General features: G+C 27.3%; 2 protein-coding genes across 9 annotated transcripts in view; one reads left to right on the forward strand and one right to left on the reverse strand.

Annotated features, from left to right (window-relative positions):
* The window catches only part of LOC129980962 (BRCA2-interacting transcriptional repressor EMSY-like), a 32,866-nt gene extending 24,257 nt beyond the window's left edge, over nucleotides 1-8,609 (forward strand). For both annotated transcript variants that reach the window (XM_056091505.1, XM_056091506.1), the window contains exons 11-15: nucleotides 2,464-2,563; nucleotides 3,426-3,587; nucleotides 4,538-4,617; nucleotides 6,945-7,120; nucleotides 8,449-8,609. In XM_056091505.1, the coding sequence (XP_055947480.1) occupies nucleotides 2,464-2,563; nucleotides 3,426-3,587; nucleotides 4,538-4,617; nucleotides 6,945-7,070 (468 nt within the window). In that variant the 3' untranslated portion in view covers nucleotides 7,071-7,120; nucleotides 8,449-8,609. The remainder of the gene's footprint in view (nucleotides 1-2,463; nucleotides 2,564-3,425; nucleotides 3,588-4,537; nucleotides 4,618-6,944; nucleotides 7,121-8,448) is intronic.
* A 731-nt stretch (nucleotides 8,610-9,340) lies between these two features.
* Nucleotides 9,341-21,882, reverse strand: part of LOC129980961 (dedicator of cytokinesis protein 9-like) — a 74,689-nt gene continuing 62,147 nt past the window's right edge. For 3 of the 7 annotated variants that reach the window (XM_056091503.1, XM_056091502.1, XM_056091500.1), the window contains 11 exons: nucleotides 21,589-21,797; nucleotides 20,762-20,819; nucleotides 20,545-20,654; nucleotides 19,230-19,352; nucleotides 19,025-19,138; nucleotides 18,229-18,375; nucleotides 17,544-17,757; nucleotides 17,124-17,314; nucleotides 14,228-14,328; nucleotides 10,672-10,810; nucleotides 9,343-10,046 (listed from right to left, as the gene is read on the reverse strand). In XM_056091503.1, the coding sequence (XP_055947478.1) occupies nucleotides 9,945-10,046; nucleotides 10,672-10,810; nucleotides 14,228-14,328; nucleotides 17,124-17,314; nucleotides 17,544-17,757; nucleotides 18,229-18,375; nucleotides 19,025-19,138; nucleotides 19,230-19,352; nucleotides 20,545-20,654; nucleotides 20,762-20,819; nucleotides 21,589-21,797 (1,508 nt within the window). In that variant the 3' untranslated portion in view covers nucleotides 9,343-9,944. Of the gene's footprint in view, nucleotides 10,047-10,671; nucleotides 10,811-14,227; nucleotides 14,329-17,123; nucleotides 17,315-17,543; nucleotides 17,758-18,228; nucleotides 18,376-19,024; nucleotides 19,139-19,229; nucleotides 19,353-20,544; nucleotides 20,655-20,761; nucleotides 20,820-21,588; nucleotides 21,798-21,882 lie in introns of all 7 variants that reach the window. The other 4 variants (XM_056091499.1, XM_056091498.1, XM_056091497.1 and 1 more) reach the window with 3 other exon arrangements.

The following is a 21,882-nucleotide window of genomic DNA, read 5'->3' on the forward strand; positions in this document are numbered from 1 at the left end:
ATTATTAAAAACTATTTACATTAGCTCTTGTTTGTATAAAAATTAAGGTTGTAAATTAAATTTACTGACATTTTAATATGTATTTAAATAGTTTTCAGTTTAGATGTTAATTCAACAAATTTCCATATGTCTGTGATTTGAAAAATTGTGGAGTACATTGAAAATTTAATGTAAAAAAAATGATTAAAAATATCAAATGAATGTGTTGATAAAATAGAATTAATCAAATAAAAACATCGTTGCAAAACAAAATATATATGAAAAGTGCAAAAATATTTTCAATTTGTTATAAATAAAGTTGTTTAATGGAAAAATTTATTCAATAATAAACATTTTTCTCATTATATTTCAGAAGGAAAAGAAAATTAAATTTTGTACTTGTGTCATCTTATAGTAAAATTTTCCAATTTTTTAAAAAAGTATTTAAAGTTGTTTCAAATTTAGTTAAAAAGATTTTCTTTTAAAAAATATTTTTTCTAAAAAAATTAATGTTTGTATTATTAAATAATGAAAAGTATATTATTATACTAGGACAATAATAGAAAATGAAAATGCAAATTTTATATTAAGCTTGATACTTTAAAGATGCTTATATCTGTAAGAGCATTAATTTCATTAAGGATTTCAAAATTTTATAAAATAATTTTCTTTAATATCTTTGCTATAATATAATATTACTTTAATATATTATTGGTATAATATTTAGAGACTATTTACTAGATTGAGAAAAGAATCAGTTCACTTAATTTGAATCGATTCTAATGTAGTTCATGTGTATAAATTTTTCAAATATCTTTTATATGAATATATTTTTACCCATACTTTATTTTATAATGTATAAATAAAGCATAAAGTTTTTTAAAAATTTTATTTGAAATTTGTCTAATTTTTTGCTTCTGTACATAGGTTGCTTTTCATGGTATTAAATATGTGTATATAGATGATTTTTTAAAATAAAGTAATATGCAATAAAATCATGAATTTAGTGTACATTTTTTCTTGTAATTATTTTAGTTCAGAAGTTTTATTATTTCTTTTACTCTCTTTTAATGTAAATATAATTCTTATGATGATTTGTATAGAAACAATGATTATTGTAATCATTTGTAAATTGGAAATGTAACAATATGGTCTTTTCTTTATTCTGCTATTCATCATGACACACACATACACATTTTGAAATATCAGTTTAAAAAATTGAGTGGTTTTTACAATTTGCAACAGTTATATTTCATTTCCAATATCAAATACTTTTTTTAAAAACATAAAATTTTCCTTACATAAAAAAATATAACTGTGTGAAAATTTGAAATATATCTTTAATAATCATGTAAAGAAACAGAAATAAAAATTATTTTGACATTCTATAACTAGTATCTAAATTTTCATATATAGTCTAGAATTGCCTCAGATGTATCGATTCAGCGTTTCCTTTTTTCATCTTCGTGTCATTTGTGTATTATTCAAATAGTGAAAATTTGTATTTTAGAGATTTTTAAGGAACATTTTTTAACCTGTTAAAAAGAGAATTTTATGATTTCTTTTGTAAAGTAAGCAAAATAAATTAATATTCAATTTCTTATAAAATTTGTTGAATCTTGGTATATATAGTATGTATATCCTAAACAAATTTGATGAAATGAATGTATTTTTACAGTAATTTATTTAAAAGGCAAATAATAAATTATTTTTAAGTTACCATTTTGTTTTTTTCCATTTTTATTTTTTCCAATCTTTTATTTTATAATACAACCAAGATATAAATAAAAAAAAAACCTTTATATGCATTAAATCATAAAATTTATATTTCAAATTTAAATAGTTAATAAGTTATCAATTAATTAGTTTGAACTTTAGTATAAAGATTCTATGCAATTCTCAATTCCTATAATAAATTTACCAATGAAAATAACTATTGATATCTTTTAATTTTGTGTTGAAAAGTTTTGTCTTTTAAATAAACTTCTATGCTTTATTTTAATGATAATTTTCTTTTCACTGCATCCCTCCCCCCTCATTTATTTACTCATTTTCTGTGAATTCATTGGAAACATAAGTTTAAAAAGCATGCTTGAATATTTATTCAACTTACGAGATATAAACTGAAACAGCTTCAACATTAATAAATATTTAATTTCCTAGAACATTCTGGTTCCTTGATTATGAAAATTTAATTAATTTGATTAAAAGATTAATTCAAAAGTAAGTTAAGCATTTTTGTTGGTTTTCGTTTAATGATCTACACAATATTCAATGTGCCTGTTGTATAGTGTCTTCAATGAGATTTTATATTTTATTTTCATTTTATTATTTAAAGGGAAAAAAATTGTCCTTTTGAGAGAGTTTTTTTACTTTCTTAAAACACCTTTTCATTTTCAAAAACTTGAACTGTGAAATAAATGTTAGTCATAAATTTCTATGAAATATTTTTCATGTCATGTTGAATTTATTTTCATTTCATAGATCAATGATGGACAATGTAGAAAGAATTTATTAGCTGAAGTTATTGAAGTGTCTGGTATTCTTGAAAGTAATCCTGCTGATAAGAATTCTAAAGAAAAAAGTAATTATTTTGTTAAATTAAAAAGAAGTTATAATGAATACCTAATGGCTAATAACTATAAATTATGTAAATATTAATATAGCCCTTTTACATACTTGGAGGAAAATACTAAGAAATATTAATCATGAAAATATTTCCTCAATTTAAATATAAGATTTCATTTGATCACATTTTTTTAAAACCTTCTTTATAAAATGCTGATATATTTTAAGTCTTGTATAAATTTTCATGCATAGTTGATTATTGTTTTTTTTAATACTAAAAAAGAGTGTGAATATAGGTTGAGATTTTAAAATAGTAAAAGTTGCATTTAGTAGTATTGTATACTATAAATAATGTGCATTCATAGATTTTTATACATCTCTTAATTGTTTCTAATAAATTTTAAATTATCCTTTCAACTTAATTTTCACTACAGAATACGATTTAATATATTTTGTTAAGATTATATATTATTTACAAAATTATATGAATGTTAATAATAAATTGGAAAAAAATATCCTCCAAGCATTATATAAGCATATTTTCATTTATTGATAATTTTAACTCATTTTTTGTAACTCTACACTACATGGTAATTATTTTTCTACAAATGCATATAAATAAAATATATAAAAAATTGAAAAAATGATTAATTTAGAATTAAAATTTCTGTAAATGAAAATCAAGGCAAAAATTTAGAAATTGAAAAGTTTTATTAATATATTTCAAAATAATTCAAAATTAGTAAAGCAAAAAAGATACTAAAGCAAACATGGAACACTATAAGTGTTCATGTTTCTAGTCATTGAAATTGTCATTTAAATATCTGTTTTTTGCTTTAAAACCAAATACTCTTTTTGAATAATAAATATCTTTGTAGGTGAAGTTGTAAAAAATAACAAGGAAGCGAGTAATCTAAGCAATCATCAGGAACCTGAGATAACTGTTTGTCAAAAAAATGCTGGAACTTCTGCAAATGATACCAATAGCACTAGATTGACTGAATCTAATACACCTAAAACAGATACTACTAGCAATAAAGGTATTTATATATTAAAATAAAAATTTTACCATATTTTGTTTTGAAAAATTAAATACTGAAGAAGAAAAAGAGAGGTTTTTTATTATGTCTTATTTCACTTTCTGCATGAAAAATATAATTGAAATTCACTGATTGAAAATGTTTCATTTTCTGTATTTTATTCTAAGTACAATGTGACTAAAAAATTTCTCTCAGTGGCGCTAATTGGCTTGTTATTAAAACAAAACTTGTAACCTCTTTCTATTAGATATAACTTCAATTCATTCTGGTATAAAAAAAGCTTGTTACTGCAATATATATGTACTTATAATGTAAAGTTTACATTATTTTCTAATATTCAGTGAACTTTTGATGCAGTTGTTCAAAAGATATAAATTAGAAATGAAGTATATTGTGAAGTTAAGTTAGCCAAAGAATATTCAGATGAGTGAAAGGCAAAATGTATTTATTCATAAATTGAGATAAGTCATGGAACATAGCTGTAACAATACGATTGAAGTGTGAAAATTTTGTTGTGTATATTATTTGAAAAAGGAAATGAAATGAACTCAAGTAAAAAAAAAAAAATACTGTCATGATTGTGATGTTCATCTTCCAAATCTGACAAACTACAGATGTAAACGATTTTCTATTTAATTAGTCTTTTCAATGATTATAAATAAAACCCTTGAACAATTGTATATGAATCTTTAAAAAGTAACATCACTGTCAAGTCTCTAACATTTGAAATATGCATTTGTACATACTGAGAAATTTTAGAATTGAATACCTAATAAAGATAATAGCTATATTTTCGTAATTAATATGCTGTATATTTTGATGATAAAATATAGTTTGATTCACATTTTGTACTGCATTCATAATTATTGAATATAAATAAAAAAAACATAATTTTATGAAATATTTCTATTGTAATTGAACATTTTTTCCCTGTCTCTCAAACACAATAGCTGGAGATTCTGCCTTATCAGTATCACAAAGTGATATAAATGGAAAAGAGACTTCTAAACAAACTTCATTACCAACAGAGGTATTAAATATATTTTGTTTACATTTCTGGTATATATTTTTAAAGTTTAATGTATATTTAAACTTAAAAAAATTATTATTTGTATTTAACATCTTTTCTATTTGTTTTTATAGCATTGATAATGCAACCAGTTTTTCTATGAATGATTTTTTTTAAATATTGAATTGCATCAAAAGACATATAGCAACTGCAGGGAAGTTACATTCACTGAATCTAATGGTTGTTCCTGGATTTTTTTAAAAAAAATCAAATATATATAATCCTAAAAAATGTAAATTGTATGTTATCTAAACAGGTATAAGTGCTGGTACAATCTTCATTCTCAAAAGCTAAATAATTTGATATTCTTTAGATTTTGTAAAATTTTAGGTATTAAAATAGGCGAATGACTTGTCTTCAACTTTTCCTTTATATGAGTTATTTTCTTCAAATTTATTTAGCAAGTTATTGATTATCAGTAGAAATTCAAATTCTTTCTCACAAAGAAGTTACTAATTTGACTCACAACTAATCAATTTCTCAAATTAGCAATAAATTCTAAAATTATGTCATCTTCTAAGAAATAAGATTATATACCTTTTATAAATTCCATTGGTCTGCTCTAAAAATTTTGATTGTAATAGTGAGAACTTTGATTATTATATTAAAAAAACTACATTATATATCTTGGTTAACTGTAAAATTTGTTAATGGATTGAATTTAAAAAAAATCCTTTTATCTATGGGGTTTTATTCGTAGACATTTTTATGATTGTACAACTGTTATTAAATTGTGACCTCTTATTTGAGCTACATATTAAACTTGAATGTCAGTGGAGTATTATAATACACTGGTGTGCAAAACTTAAGCTGCAGGTGCTTTTTTTGCCGTAATTCCACATGAAATCACCTGAGAGACAGCATTTTGTATTTAAATAATGATGAAAGTATAGTTACACAAAATGAATATAATGCATACAATATGGAATCAAACAAAAAAAGGTGTTATTGAATTCATAGTATTGCTATGCATGATTGTCTGTCCAAGAGGAAGAACAAGCAGATGTTTCTTAGTATGGGATATGCAATACTAATTTACTGCAGTGTTTCACACCATATCTCCATACTCAGTACCAGATTGTCCAACAGTTATTTAGGTAAGAGGGCTTATTTCTCAGTCAGCATCTGTTTCAATTATTGGGTGTTCCCAAGATGATGTAATCATGCTGCAAGGCAAAGCATCCCACACATGTTCTATGAGATTTGAATCATGAGAGAATGCTTTCCAGTAACTGCTGAACATCAGCAGTCTGACATGGCCGTGCATTTTGATCCATAAAAATGAAGCTCGGTCCAATAGCACCTCGGAACAGATGCACATGGGGAAGGATCACTTCCTTACAATATCGATCTTCGGTTACAGATCCTTTGTTGAAAACATGGAGCCTCAGTCCGCCCATTCAGCATAATGCCTTCCCAATCACAACTCAGGACTCTTTCTCTTTCAACGGTCTCTTTCCGCGATATTACTGGGATGAAACCTTGTCCCGACCTCTCTCTAAATCAACTGGCATTGAGAATTACTTGTGTAACTGAAACGACTAGATTGATGAGATGTCCAATTTTTGTGCTCCTTACACCACTCTAAAGGGTGCTGCTACTGGCCAACCTTCAAAAAGATGCAGCATTCAGGATGGTGAGCGAATAGGTCACCTTTGTGAAGATGTCAGACCACAGTAAACAGCAACACTTGTTGCCCTGTTGCTATACATAATTTCTGAGCAGTGGCGTTTACTGACTGGTATCGATCTCTTTTCGCCTGCAGCTGATATATTAGTCATCCACTGCAGCTGTTTTCTTAAGGAGGCCACTACCAACCTTTTTAACAATTGTACCCATGGCTTGTAAGGCTTCCCAAGCATGATAAACAACACTTTTGTTGATTCCGAATTTTTCAGCTACATGGCCAAACTGCGTCCCTCCTTCAGCTTTCCGATCATTCTTCCGCATGCAAAATCATCCAGGTGATTTCTTCTAGCTATATTTTATGAAAGAACTCGCTTGCACTTGTAGCGATTGTCTTTAATTGCACCTCCGTTCTTCCTTCCCTTGTAGTCTTGAGGTGCACATGCCGACTGTACACTTTTTGCGCACACTCACGTTGCCTATGATATTTTGTTCCTGATATTTGCATATGCATCACCTTTCTACTGAATTGCTTGTTCATTTTACTAATTGCAATAACTGCCGTTCTGCAATTTCATGGCTAGCTGCTTAAGTTTTACACACCAGTGTAAATATTATACACTAGATTGGATGAATATGTATTAATTTCTTATTGTTTCTAGGTTCAATCTAAAGAAACTGGGTCTACAGTGATTTCATCAACTCATTCTGTAAATGAAACTGTAACAAGTAGTAATGAATGTGGTTCAAAACCTCAGAAAGAAACAACAAAAGATAAAGATTTATAAGACTTTCCTTTTACTTGTTTTGTACAGACACAAGAAAGTCTTTTTAAATGGTATGTGATATTTTGGTAGTAGTTTTTGGAAAAAAATTATGATTGTATATAACAGTGAAGCAACATTTTTGTTCTATAGAACTACTTCCTTAGGAATTTTAAAATATGGTTGAATAAATATTTCTTTATGCATGTTGTATGTTCATTTCTATATAAATTTAAGAAGAAATTTAAAAAAATTATATTAATAATTAAACTATTTATCAGTCTCACTTGATAACTAGAAAAAAAAATTAATATTTGCATGCAATTTATTTTTCTTATTTAAAAGTAACCATCTGGTAACACATTCTATCAATAAATAACTCTTGTATTGTTTCAATACTTAAAATATTGCCTTAAGGAATGAGATGAGTGAATTTGGTAAGAAAGAATTCCAAAATCAAAAGACCGTACAAATAACTGTTAAATATTCAGAAAATATATGTGTGAAGTATTTAAATATCTAGAAAATACATTTTTACTCTCAATACTTTATATCCTCCTATTTAGCGAGTAGTTCATATATGTTTAAATTTTTCAATATATAATAGATGGTTCAATTAACTTACTATTCATATGTGTATTAATTAATCAATTCAAAAATTTGCAAGTTTCTAATAATTAACTGAACACCTTATGCTTTTCTTATTGCTATCTTCAACTTTAAAACAAAAGCTTTCTTAAAGTATCACAAGGAACCTTTGGGCAGATGAAAATTTTGATATAACACTATGATTACATAAGAAGTTTTAATCCTTTCAAGACCAATTTAAATGTGCTTTAATGTTTTATGAGCTATGAAATAGTTAAGTTTTAATTGGTACATATCTGTGTTAACTTAATGGATGTGCATTTATATCATGAACATCCATACGTTTCCAGAATTCAATGTGTAAATGCTAAATTTGGATGCTTCTTAAAAAAACTATTTCACAAATAATTCAATGTATGAATGTGGAGGGAAGAAAGGTTTGCTCTATTCATATTATAAAAGGTAAAAAAACGAAGATCAAAGTAAAATTTTCACATTTTTGTCAAGGATATTTTTATGAAATTGTAGATCATATATATGACTAGAATACAAAACAATATTGCCATCGCTTATTATGTTTTAAATGGGGCATTTGTATTAGTGTATGAAATTATGTCACTATTCAATTTAGACCTCATCTTTGCAGAAATATACATATTACTAGTCAAATGGTTAACTAATTATATATGTTATATATACATGTATAGTGAAGCATAAATCAATTGAATAGATGATGGAAAAAATTTATTAACATATTTTGATATGAAACCAATTTCTTTACTAAAAAGTAATAGAATTTTTCTTTCTTTTTTAGACGGTGAATAAATTATGAGACCTGCAAGTCTTTTTTTACTGTTTGATTTTAATGTTGTAACCTTGTTTTTGATTTCCAAACTCAAACTGTTTTTAATTTTATATTGCTATGTAAATAGTATTGTTATTAGGAATAAAAAGTAAGTTTATGTGCTTTATTAATAGGCTCTCAAGTTTTCATACTCGAATGTTTACACCATACAAATGCAAAGCACAGGTTAGTTATTAAATGGTTCTATAAGAAAAAATGTCACTAATGAATGGTTGTATATGCACTGCTAAAAATAAATTTTACTTTGTGTATGAATAATATTAAATAACTACTCCACCATGTATATCTTATTAGTATGCATATATATTTGCATATTTATAGAAATTTGCACTGCACTGTCCCCCCCCCCAAGATTTTATAATAATGTATTACAAATACCAGCTTTGTTTAATGAGTATTTGCATTACAAGTAAAAATGGAGCAAATTATGCTTGTTAAGTGAGGTTCCACTGTAATATATTATCTGAGCTAAAAACTAATTGTTAGATTGATACATTTCAGTTATTCTGATATATTTATTTTCACAGGAACATTGCAGTCAGTTGTTTTATTAATGATTTTTTTAACTGCCTGAAGCATAATTTTCTTGCATATTACTACAGATGTGATCATGGTTCAGAACGATTTAAATATAAAAGATCAATAAAATGCATTTCAAAGTACAACTAATTCATTCACAACTTTTACGCTCCCTCTTCTTTAACAGAAGGTATAGAACATGAAATTCAAGAATTAGAATGAAACTTCGGAACACAAATTTATGGTCTAAATTTTTATGATATTTACATAATTAAATAATTTCTACTTACACTTTATTACAAATAATACATAATATATCAGTCTTTTTAAAATGTATGATAGTTAAAATTATGACATTATATAAAAAGAAACACTATTTACAATAGCAGATGTAAATGAAAAGCAAAATATCACATGCTGTTGTAAAGTAAAAGCTGTTAGAAAGCAATAAAAATTCAATAAATATTATTAACACTATATATATAAACAGTTTAACAATCAGGCTAATCTTTAGTTATGTTATATTTAAAAATATGCCTGCTTGGAAAAGCGTTAGTTGAAGAACATGATGTGTAAAATATATTTTGAAAACAAATAGTGAATGGAAAGGAAAATAGCACCTTAAATTATACTAAAATATACTATATGCTGTACATTTTCTACATATTAGCTATAAAAATTCATTAGAGGATGACAGAATACCCGTAGATAAAAATAGATGTTAGAATTACAAAAGTACATGATTCAGAGAGATGCTATAATACAAATTGCACACCTTGTATGATTGCTTTTGGGGTGTCTATCACCTCAAAAATAAATAAAAAAAAGTTTATATACATTGGTTTATAAATAGATGCCTTTCTTATTTCAAAGGCACTTTTTTGGCTTATATTTCCAGTAATGTTTAAAAATAAGTTCTAGTCTTACTAAGCATTACTAGAGCTAGGTGATGGTGATCCACTAATGTAATTGAATACATCCAATGATGTTCTTTTTAGACATAAAACATCTTTTTCTTGGTAGTACAACTGAAAATAAAAACATTAACCTTAAAGAATTATCTTGGTATTTAGTTCATTTTCTATAAAGCTTTTATAATCATATATCAATCTGATTTGAAAGTCACAATGTATATCATTCTTTTCTTGTCCAAGAGAGTGAATAATTAAAATAAGTAGTTAAAGATAGGAATTAAAAAAAAATTTTTTTTTTGGCAAATGGTATTTTATTAAGAATTTCAATAAATGAATAAATATAATTTTATCACACATTTTATCACTGGTGAAAAGGTTTATCAAAGTTTTTTAAAAAATAAGAAAATGTGTTTCAAATACATTTTAGGAATTCATAAGGTTATTTTGAAAATAAAACGTAAGCATTGTATCTGTCATATATATTTTAAAAATTTCTAATTAAACTTTCTAAAATACTATTTAAAGAAAACCCCTTTTTATCATAGTACTACTACCCAAATCAACATTATGTATTTATATTAAATTTTATTATTTGAACTTCATACATCCCAATTTATTTCAATAAAATTGTGAATTTTTTTCTCCCACTTATTTGCTTAATTCTGATAGTTTAAATATTGTAATATATTTTTAAAAAATAACCAAAATTTCAATTAAATAAGAAAGACTTTTTTTTTACCTTTTCATGTAACATCCCTGACAAAGAATCTACTAATTCTTGGAAATTTTTCTTCAGAGACATGTGATATTCATATTGATCTGAAGTTATAAGACGGCCATTCAGTTCTAATGCTTCTCTACATATTTTTATAAACCTCCTGTAAAGATACCAGAAAATGACAAGATGTAATGATTAGCAGTTTTAAATATCTTTTATATATTGACAATGTTTTTCGTTTTACTCAAAGACTTTGTATCACAGTTTTTAAATATTCAGATTTGAATTATAATTAGGCAGTTTGAAACTTTCATCATTGTTTTTTGTAGAAATAAATAATTTTTATGAAACAATATCCATGTAATATGACAGTCAATAACTAAAAGGCAAATTATGTTTTAAGGCTTTTCTAAACTTATGTTATTTAATCCATGTTTAATTTATTTGTTTGTCATCAGTCAGTAACAACTATTATCGTAAGTAAATAGTTTGAACACAAATAATGCATGCTTCTAAGCATCTTATAACTGCAGAAGAAACTTCCAAGAATAAATCACATATTAATTATAATTGCCTACGCTGTTACAATGAATTTTCAATGAATAAAATTATGTAAAATATAAAAATGATTTTAAAAATGCAAAATATTTTACATAAAAAATGTTTTTAAATCTGAAATATACAGTAGAATTTAGACAGAAAAAAAGGACATAAAACATAAGTTGAATTATATTTGCTGTTATGTATTTTTATTTTGTTCAAATATTCATTAAAATATGTTAAGATATACACTGGTGTAAGAAATTAAGAGAATTTTCATATTTGATCTAATATCTCCAGAACTACTGGACAGATTTTAACAAAATTTGGTGTAAACATAGGTTGATATAATGCAAACAAAATACACATTCAACAGTTATAATAGAAACACATGTTTGTGCATAACACTCGTGGAAATCTGAAGATCTGAAACAGTGGTCGCAGAATACACAAAAGAAATGGGTTTATAGAGGGTATGTTCCCCTCTTACAGCTATACACGCTTTGTAACGTGATGTCATACTGGAAATAAGTGCATGTGGCAATTGGTCCCAATCATTCACCAACGCTGTTTTCAGTTTCTGGATGGTTCTCGGAGGGGGGTTGCGAGTTGTAATTGCCCTTCCCAGAGCGTCTCAGACATGCTCCATAGGATTGCGGTCTGGAGACCTGGCTGGCCCATCCATCCGGCGAATATCCTCACTCTCGAGAAACTCGTCGACCAGAAGAGCTCTATGTGGCCTCGCGTTATCGTCCGTTAAGATGAACTCGGGGCCCACCGCACCCCGGAAAAGGCGAACATAGGACCCCAAGACCTTATCCGTATACTTCACACCAGTCACAGAGCCTCTGTCAAAGACGTGGGGAGGTGTACGGCCATCTAACATGATGCCTGCCCAGATCATTACATCGCCACCGCCATAACTGTCGATTTCGCGGACATTGGAGGGTAGTTAGCGGGTCCCTGACTCTCCCCATATGAAAGTACGGCGAGACTCGGTGTTTAAGCTAAAACGGGACTCGTCGGTAAACAGAACGGTCGCCCATTGCCCCATACTCCAATCACTATGTTGCCTGCACCATGCTAATAGGACTCTCCTGTTCGTAGACGTGAGCGGGACACAAACAGCCGGTCTTCTGACAAACAATCCTCTCTCATTCAATCTCTTGGAACAAGTTACCCTTGATACACGGGTTCCTGTGACTGCATACAGGTCCCGAGAGAGCTGAGAAGCTGTAGCCCCTCTGTTACGCCTCGCTAAAATGGACAAATGGCGATCTTCTCTGGCCGTCATGGCTCTTTGACGACCTTGCCCAGGCTTTCTCTCGAATCCTGGAACTGTTTCCATAGGTTACACACGACACTGGGCGTTAAATGAAACTCTCTGCATATTTGGACTTGCGTCTGGTCTGCCTCTAACCTGCCTACCTCATTCCATCCTCTAAACGTTGGTGGTTACTCATTTTTACGGTTCCGATGTGAATTTCACCGATTGCTGCAAGATTTCACCAAGAAATTTGCCGATGTGTGCTAGCGAACGCAATTCGTCTTACCCTCCACGTGCTTATAAAGCCTATTTTTCTGCTAGCTCCACCTACACACACGTGTACGCTTACGTATTAGTCGTATAACATTTGCATTTTTATCTAGAAGCAGTGTTTCCCCCTTCAGTTCAGTTCTTTTCATGCAATTCGATAAAATATGCAAATTCTCTTAATTTCTTACACCAGTGTATTTAATTATCGAAAAACAAATGATCCTTTTCATTAATTCATTAGCTTTTAAATTTTGCTATACATTGCTAGACAAATTTTACTAAAAACCTTTGATCTGATTGTTATTGATAATTAATTTTCAGTTGCTTCTCAAGAACACAATTATATGTTTTTAGAAGAGTAAGAGAGAATTAATGTTTAGCTATAAAGAAACTCATATCACATAATACATATAAAAATTAAATTAAGATTAAATATATTTATTAAGGAAAAGAAAAATTCGAAATATATTCAAGTATGTGATTGTGAAATTAATTAAAATTCCATTCAAAAGTATTACTTATTACTAATGCTCAGCAGCTATTTGAATAAACCAATAAATAAAACATTCCGAAAATGCTCAATATATATAATCAAAATTTATGAAATCAGTTAAGATTTTTTATTCCTAAGAAAGTGTAAATGTAGCGAATTCCAAATTAATATTTTAGTCTAATTAATGCAGAATATTTTAAAACCTTTTTTTAATAGACAAAATAGATTTTTTTTTTTTTTAACTTCCTAACTTTAAAGACTAATCAGTTTTTTGAGCATTTAAAAAGTTTTATTCCAAATATTTGTGAATATATGGTGAAATTAGAATTATTCACAATACTTTATATGAGCTACAAGGAAAAAAAAAAAACAATGGAACTAGTATTTTAAATACAATATTTAAATTATTTTTCATTTTAAATTCGTAGCAATAAGAATCAATTTTGAAGAAATGACTAAGAATGAAAAACATGTACAAAATTGCAATTACAAAAAAGGTTCTTGAATCATGAAAATAAATACAAAAGAAAACATTCTTAGTTGAAAATATTTCAAAATGAGTTGTCTGCTATTTCATTTGGTAGCATTACAAAGAGCTATGGATTATGAGTTCATATAATAAGTTTCTATTTTTCCTGCATCTAATTATATATATTTTTTTGCTGGATAATAATAAATTATCTTACAGATTTAATTTAGTACAACAAATTATTGAACCAAACAAAGAACTCTGTTACAAGTGAGAAAGTCAGCTATAGTCATATAATATTATATTTATAAATCATTTCTTATATTTGTAACATGATATAAATTATGAAAAAATAATATTACGTCCTTTTGAATTGTATACTTAAAATGGATGATTCTGTTCATCTGAATAAATAAAAAGGATCCAAATAAATTTCATATTCTTAATTTTAACAAATATGCATTTGTTCAAACCAATTGCATAACAAATAGCTTTAAAAATTTAGAACAATATTAGTTAATAAATGATAAAAATTTACCTATAGACTTCTTTCAATGACATTATTTTATCAGTAGGATACTTCTCAGGTTTCTTCCCTTCCAGAAAGGCATTAGCATATGCAAGTGGACCAGCATTTACCTTAAAAAGTAAAAAAAAGTTTTTTTTTGTTTTTTTTGTACTGCATTTTTTTTATTTAGTAAATTCAATCCAAATTTTTAAATTATAAAAAAAAAATTTCTCATTAAATATAGAAAAGTGAGCAAGTAACCTAATACAAAAAAGCCTAAAAAGCGGTAATAGTACAAATTAAATTTTTGAAAAAGGAATTTCAAAATGATATTATTGAGGAATATAACACAAAATACAAATCATTTTCTATTTTGTAAATAGAAAAATCAGCAAGACTTATTACTGGTATTGTTATACTGAAACTTCGACACTTATTATTTAGAAACTATGGGAAACTAAATAAAGTTCAAATAAATCATGAAAAATTAGGTCAAGCTCATTAAGAGTATAAAATTTGTTCTACAAGTTAAAATAATTGCAACAATTAACTGAGATTATATTTCTTTTACATGGCAGATTGCTCATTCTTAAGAATATACTTCTTCCTTTTGGTGATTTTTTTTTATAAAAAAAAACTCGTGCTTGCATATTTAATTAAAAATAGACAAAAAAAAAAAAAAAAAAAAAAAAGAAATCCCATTCACCCACATAGAAAAATATATTAAATGCTTTCTTATTTGCATTAATTATATAATAATTACCAAATACATACACAAAAAATGATTTTGGCATTTCTATGTATTTATAGTTATTTTGTCTTTTCAAGTTGGCAAAGCTCAATTGTAAAATAGAAATAAGCTTTTTTGTTTTCTTACACCTTTCATTTCCACAATTTGTGACAAAACTATTCTGAAAAATTTATAAATAAACTAGCTGACCCGGCAAACGTTGTTCTGCCATATAAATTATTTCTAGTGAATATTTTGGTTGTTAATTAAAAAATAACTAATGTATTGTAAGTATGTGGAGATGGGATTTCTGACAGAAAGAGGAATGAGAAGTTGTAGACGATGATCGGCGATAAAAAAAAAAAAAAAAAAAAAAAAAAAAAAAAAAAAACCAACAACCATTCTTTTTCTCAATACAAAGTATTTCATTAACATAACAAACACGTACATTGTTTGATCTCTGAAAAGTTAAACGTAAAGTGGAAAAAAAAAAATATATTTTTTAAAAAAAAAATATATTTTTTTTTATCTTAAAGTATAAAAATGAAATAAAGAAAATCAATATTCATTTTGAAGAGCAATTGAGTGTATGATATTTTTGTCAGTCCGTCTTTAGCCAACACAAATAAACTCGATGGTTTGCCCACGCGGAAATATGCCACGTATAATTGTCCGTGTGAAAAACATGACGTGCCCAAATCTAAGCCGCAAACAGACATCGTTTGGCCTTGTGACTTATTGATTGTCATTGAGAATGCCAATCTAATAGGAAATTGAACGTGTTTGAATTCAATTAGCACATCTGTGAGAATCATTGGAATTTGTTGCAGCAAAACATTTGCAGCTCGGAATTTGCCATTCAAAATAGTGGCTTCGATAAAGTTTTTCATCAATTTTTTAATGATCAATCGCGTGCTAATGCACAGCCGTGATGGGTTCCAATTCCGAAGTAAGGTAACCGAAGATCCAACTTTCTGTCGTAGAAGGTGTGGTGACATGCCTGGCAAATCCAGTGAGTTCAAAAACTCTGTTGGATAATTTACAGCTTCGTTAGCTGCGCAAACTCGATCGATTTGTATGATACCAAGTCGCCTAGCAACTACTGCTGTAACTTGAAGTTAAAATCTTCGACGTCCACATTTTTTGCTGCCAAAATGTCTTTTTCTGCCAGCCACGCATGATTTATGTATTGTATGCATACATTGAGAAATATGCGGTCAATGAGAGCATTTTGCGAATCAACGATAGTGCAGAAATTTGTGGGCAATTTTATGCATCCAGTATTTTTATAGATAGCAACTTTTCCATCGCCGATATCTAACAGTTGGTCCAAAAACGTGTCAGTAGATGGATCTTGTAGCATTTGGAAGCGCATGTTTATTTTTAGCTGGACTTTTTCAACATTATGCCACAGTGGCGATGATTTCAAGCAAGCGTTGATCTCATCAGCATATGTTGAACGTGGAATGACGGGATAGGGACACCCTAATTACCTAGTGTTATGAAATATACTTTACGACCTATTCTCATACCTACCAAATACACATAAAAAGCTTCATAAAAATAGGTCGAGCTGTTTCGGAGGAGTACGAATACAAACACCGTGACACGAGATTTTTATATATTAGATAAATATACATATATATATATATATATATATATATATATATATATATAATGTAAACACATATTTTTTTAGCAGATCCATCTCTGAGAAGAGAAGATTCTGCAAAATTTTAAAACTTCTGATTTATTCCCCCCCAGAAGGCATAAATTATGTACAAGCAAGAAGCAATGATGAAATTGATATCCCTTTACATTGCAATACAAATGCTAAAGAGCGAAAAGAAGCACAAAATCTTTTTTCTGAGTGATTTTATACTGTGAGATTCTGATAGGGATTCTTTGACATGTTAGACTTAGGAAAGGGAAATCTAGGTATCTTTTAAGAGAATTTGAAAGCAGGACAGATTTTTATCCCTTCACTTAGAGTATCTGAAAGCACTGATTAAAGCAGTTTTACAGAGTTTGTGTAGCATTAATTAAATAAAAAAGGTGGAATTGGATCAAGAAATAAGAGAATATTTTAGAATTAAGTTAATATGGGTTAAATTAGGATAAAAATTAAGGAATTTAATCTAGATTTACAGATATCACCACACGCACTACAATTAAAAACAGTTTGGAAATACAAACCTGCACGCTAATGCTTCCTTGTAGTTTAAGTTGTAATTTCTTTATATCTGTGGGCTGTAATGTTACTACTTCCTCTAATTCATTGATACGAGATTGCATTTCATCAATTGCAACTTCTATGGGACTTAAAACGTGAACACTTTTTGAAAAAACAGGAATCCTTTTTTTAACATAAGGAAATGAATACAAAGCTGAAAATAAACATACATTAAAAAACATGTCAACATTAAGAGAAATACAGATTTTATAAATAAACCATAAAAATTATTGAATAATTTCTAAAGATCTTAAGATTTAATTTTTGATCTATGATTGCAAAATTTTGTTCTACAAACCATGCAATTTACAGTTATTCCACTGTCATTTAAAATAAATCATAAAAAATAATAAGAATAAAAAATTAAGCTTTAGAAGACTTACTTGTTAAAATAGTACGCCTTTTGCATTGCTCTTCTGGTAACCCACGTGCTTTATTACTATCAACCGTAAATGGTGTTTCAAACATGAATCTCCTTAAATTATTGCTTCTTTCAAATTCTGTGGGTCTTGAACGTAACTCATCTTCGTCAAAATATGGTACAACATGAGTTACTTGAATGTAAGCATATTTTGATTCCAAGTCTTTAGGATTAACCTGATAATAAAATTTCATAAAACGCTCATAAAATATGTTATAATTCTGATTTTGCAAACAAAAATATTTTATTGATGAGTTTATAATTCACAAAATATTCCAAAAATTATTTTTAAGCATCAAAGATTACTATAGAAAATGACAGATCATAGCCAGCTAAGAGTAACCTTATCAATAGTTAGCGATATAATGCATGTTTTGGCTTTGGTAAGTAATTCATGAAATTAAACAATTTTTATCTTCAAAAGAAGTTTATTACCAATAATACAGAAAACCAATGTTCAAATATAAAATCTGTTCAAAATGATCATTTATTTTTCAATAGATCATAAAAATATTTCATATTATTTAGTTGGATATAATCATACACAACATAGTTTTTATAAGATTGTTAGAATCATCTCTGATTTTAAATAGTAAATACATTCATCAATGAAAATTATAATAATTAAAAGATATTTGCGGACATACTTTATTAGAATCCATAATCATCCGAACAGCATCTTTACCAAATTTTTCACAAAATAGATGATAAAGGCGCTCTGATATTTCAGCTAAAGAAGTTACTTTTGGCTCCTTGTAAATGTATTCTTTTCCAGCTTCTTCCACAAAGTAAGACTGCAATTTCAATGTGAGTTTTGATTAATAATTTCTAACTTACAAAATCTTCTAATTTCACAATTATTTAACTTTTAACAATAAAAAAAAAACATACTGATGCAAGTTCAAGTCTTAAAAAATGTTTTTTAAGGATAATTATTTTAATGAATTAAAAGTTTCAAAATACATGTCTATTAGCTATTTCCCCCATTTGCTTAAATATGTTTAATATTACTCCATTTATAAGAGCTATAATTTGATATTCAATCTAATCTCAATTTTTTTTTGAAGGTGCAGAACATAAACTTCATCCTTAAAAAGTCACATATAAACACGCAAATACAAATACAGAATCATTTGAGGTCAAAGTAAAACACCAAATTTTGAGTCCTAGTAGGATTGGACCAGCAGTTAAAAACTCTTATAAATACCATATCTTTTAAACTTATGCACAATAATGAGATTTAATCAAGTAAAAACATCTCTAAAAACTGATGAGAGTTCATTACATTAATCATATATACTTGAGGTATTCCTAAGATTATTGAGGAAAATTTGAGAATTCCTGCCTTTCAATGCCCTGATTACTTATGATGCTATAAAATTAATCATAGTTTAATAATAAAAATAAAAACATTCTACACAAATCCAATTAAAAAATACTCACAGCTCCAAAAAATGCTACTCGGTAATATTTGCCCAAAAGTCTTCTTCCAGTTCTATTTACATCTACTATTTTTGCATAGGCAGAGTGAAGAGTTTTATAACACATTAAAAGTGCCTATATATACAAGATAAGATAAATTAATTATATTTGTTTTTGTGATAGTTTTTAATATTTATTTATTTATTAGATAAAATTGGCTACATACTTCATAATTCCTTTGTTCTTCATATATAGGTATAATAAGTTTATAAAGTTCAGGCAATACTTCATAACGTTCTGCTTGTTCTAACATCTTGACACAAATTTCAAGATTCTTCAACAAAGTTTCCTGGGAAATATGTATGCTTCAGTATTTAACTTCTATTAAAAGATATTTAAAACAAAGAAATAAAGGAAGAAATGTCTAAAGTCATACAGGAGAATCGAACACCAGGTTTCTCATCAACGTAGAAAATATACTACCCAAACATATCAAAACTCACCAAATAGTTAATATAAAAAAAGTAAAAAAGATTAACTTTTTGGTGATTTATTGACTTAAAAGAGTTATAACTTGTCTCATTTATAACCATGTACCTGATTCTCCTGTATGACCATGTTTAAAGCAGAGAAAAGAAGAAAAGAAAATAATAATAAAAAATTCTTAAAATTTTTTTTATAAATGAATTTTATAATTCACTCTAATTCGACACCTATGGAACAGGGCATATGCCAGATTACAGAGTGTCCAGATGATAAAGTATCATTTAGACATTACTGAATTATACAATGACATCTTTTTTTACATGTGTGAAACGAGCCAAAATTTATTAGGAAGAAAAACACAATACTAAATTGTTCAGTAGGAGTACATTTAACAGATAAATCATATAGTGAAAGAATGACCATTTCCTTTTTTAACAATAAAGAATGATTCATTGGATTTGAGAGAATCTGCTGTATTTATAACATTTATGAATGGACACTTTAATATATGTATCAGTAAAATAACTAAAAAAAGCAACTTTGTTCTATTATTCATTTCAATATTTTTCAGATTTTTGCATGTGAACAATTAAAATTTACAACATTGATTTAATAATCTGATTTAAATTGCCACTAAAGGTTAAAGTGACAAATAACATTATAAATTATTTACAAATAAAGATTTTTATAATGGATAAGGAAGAGGAGAAAAAACATCTCCATTAATTTTGAAATACAATATTAAACAAGGAAAATAAATAAAGCCATGGACACTTTTATTACATACTTCACAATAACAAGGGACAAGTTGAATACAATAATAAAAGTAATGGAAACTTTTAATAGAAGCTTAGCAGACAGTTTAACAAATTCCATAGGGGGTGGGGAATTCAGTTCAGGAGGACTTTAGACAATCATCACATAACATTTTATTATCATTACCATAATTTTTCTTACAAAGATTTTGAGATAAAATAAACAGCAAATTTTCTTTAAATTAATACAATCAATAAAGAATGTTAGCAAATTGCATAAAAAATATTTGTTCCCAATACCTGAGAATATTGTATATCATGCACTCCTGCATCCTCTTTCAAATTAGATTCGTCTTGTTCAACATTTTGTGAAATTGTTTTAAATGCACTGCATCCATCCGAAATTATGCCTAAATAAATATTTAATTGGTTTCAGTTAAATGCTTCATGACAAATATTTCAGTATTAAAATACATTTAAGGCATTACAGCATTGCTCTTTTTATTTATATACATACATTTTTGCTTTAAATATTCTGCCTCCATTGCTGCTATGTGAATATAGCAATGTGCAGCCTATAAAATAATGAAACAGAGTAATGAGATTTACAGTTAGCAATTTTTATTCATCATAATCAATAGTTTTATTTATTTATTATTATTATTTTTTTTTACTATTAAAATTATTCAAGACATTACAAGAAATAAAAATAAGTCATATCTCTGCTTAGAAAAGATCTTGATAAAATAAATAAATTAATTATCTTATTATATGCTCATGAAAGAGACAGCAGTTTAAAAAATTTATATATATATAATTTTCTTATGCAGTTCACATGTTATTTAACTGTCAGATTAATAAGATCTGGAGTACTTTTCCTAACAAGATACAAATAATTATTTAAAAAATATATAAATGTATTCTGGAAGAACTGTATATCAGTAAAGAATTTTTATTGGCAAGTAAAGTTGATTTGAAATGCAAAAGCTGCTTTTTCATCGTTAATATTAATAAAAATGAATATGTGTGTGTCTATTGGTAATTTACAAAAGTAAATGGTCAATAAGACTGTAGAGCTTAGAATTATGAAATTTGGCACATATATACTTTGGATACTGAAATAGCATATCTTTTTGCTCTTTCTTTTGCCTTTTTAATTATTTATTTTATTTTAATTATTTCCAGATAAAATTAAATTTCGACTTTTTCGGATAACTTCAGAAAGAATTATTACAAGAAAATAATTTTTTTTTTATCAGTTAAAAGTTCAAATATTTATTTTTCTTATGCTATTGGTTTAAATTATAAAATAATTGCTTCTATTGAATATGAATAAGTTTTTACCTCAGAATGGTCCCCATTTTTTAAATGATTACGAGCCATACTTTCTAACCATGTTTTTCGTAAAGCTGGAGTCGAGGCATAACTGTTAGCAAGCTGATGTTGCAAATCCACAAGCATTTCAGGATCGTTCTCATGTTCTTTCATTTGCATAGTAGCCATCAAAACGGTCCGAATCCGTTTGGTTAAATCTTTAACTTCAGAAGGAAATACTACAACAAAAGATAAATGTTAAGAAAAGTAAAAATGAATAAATGTTGATAATGAATATCACAGAATACAAATTTATATAATTCA

This window comes from Argiope bruennichi, chromosome 8 (assembly GCF_947563725.1).
Source record: "Argiope bruennichi chromosome 8, qqArgBrue1.1, whole genome shotgun sequence".
Classification (NCBI taxonomy): Eukaryota; Metazoa; Arthropoda; class Arachnida; order Araneae; family Araneidae; genus Argiope; species Argiope bruennichi.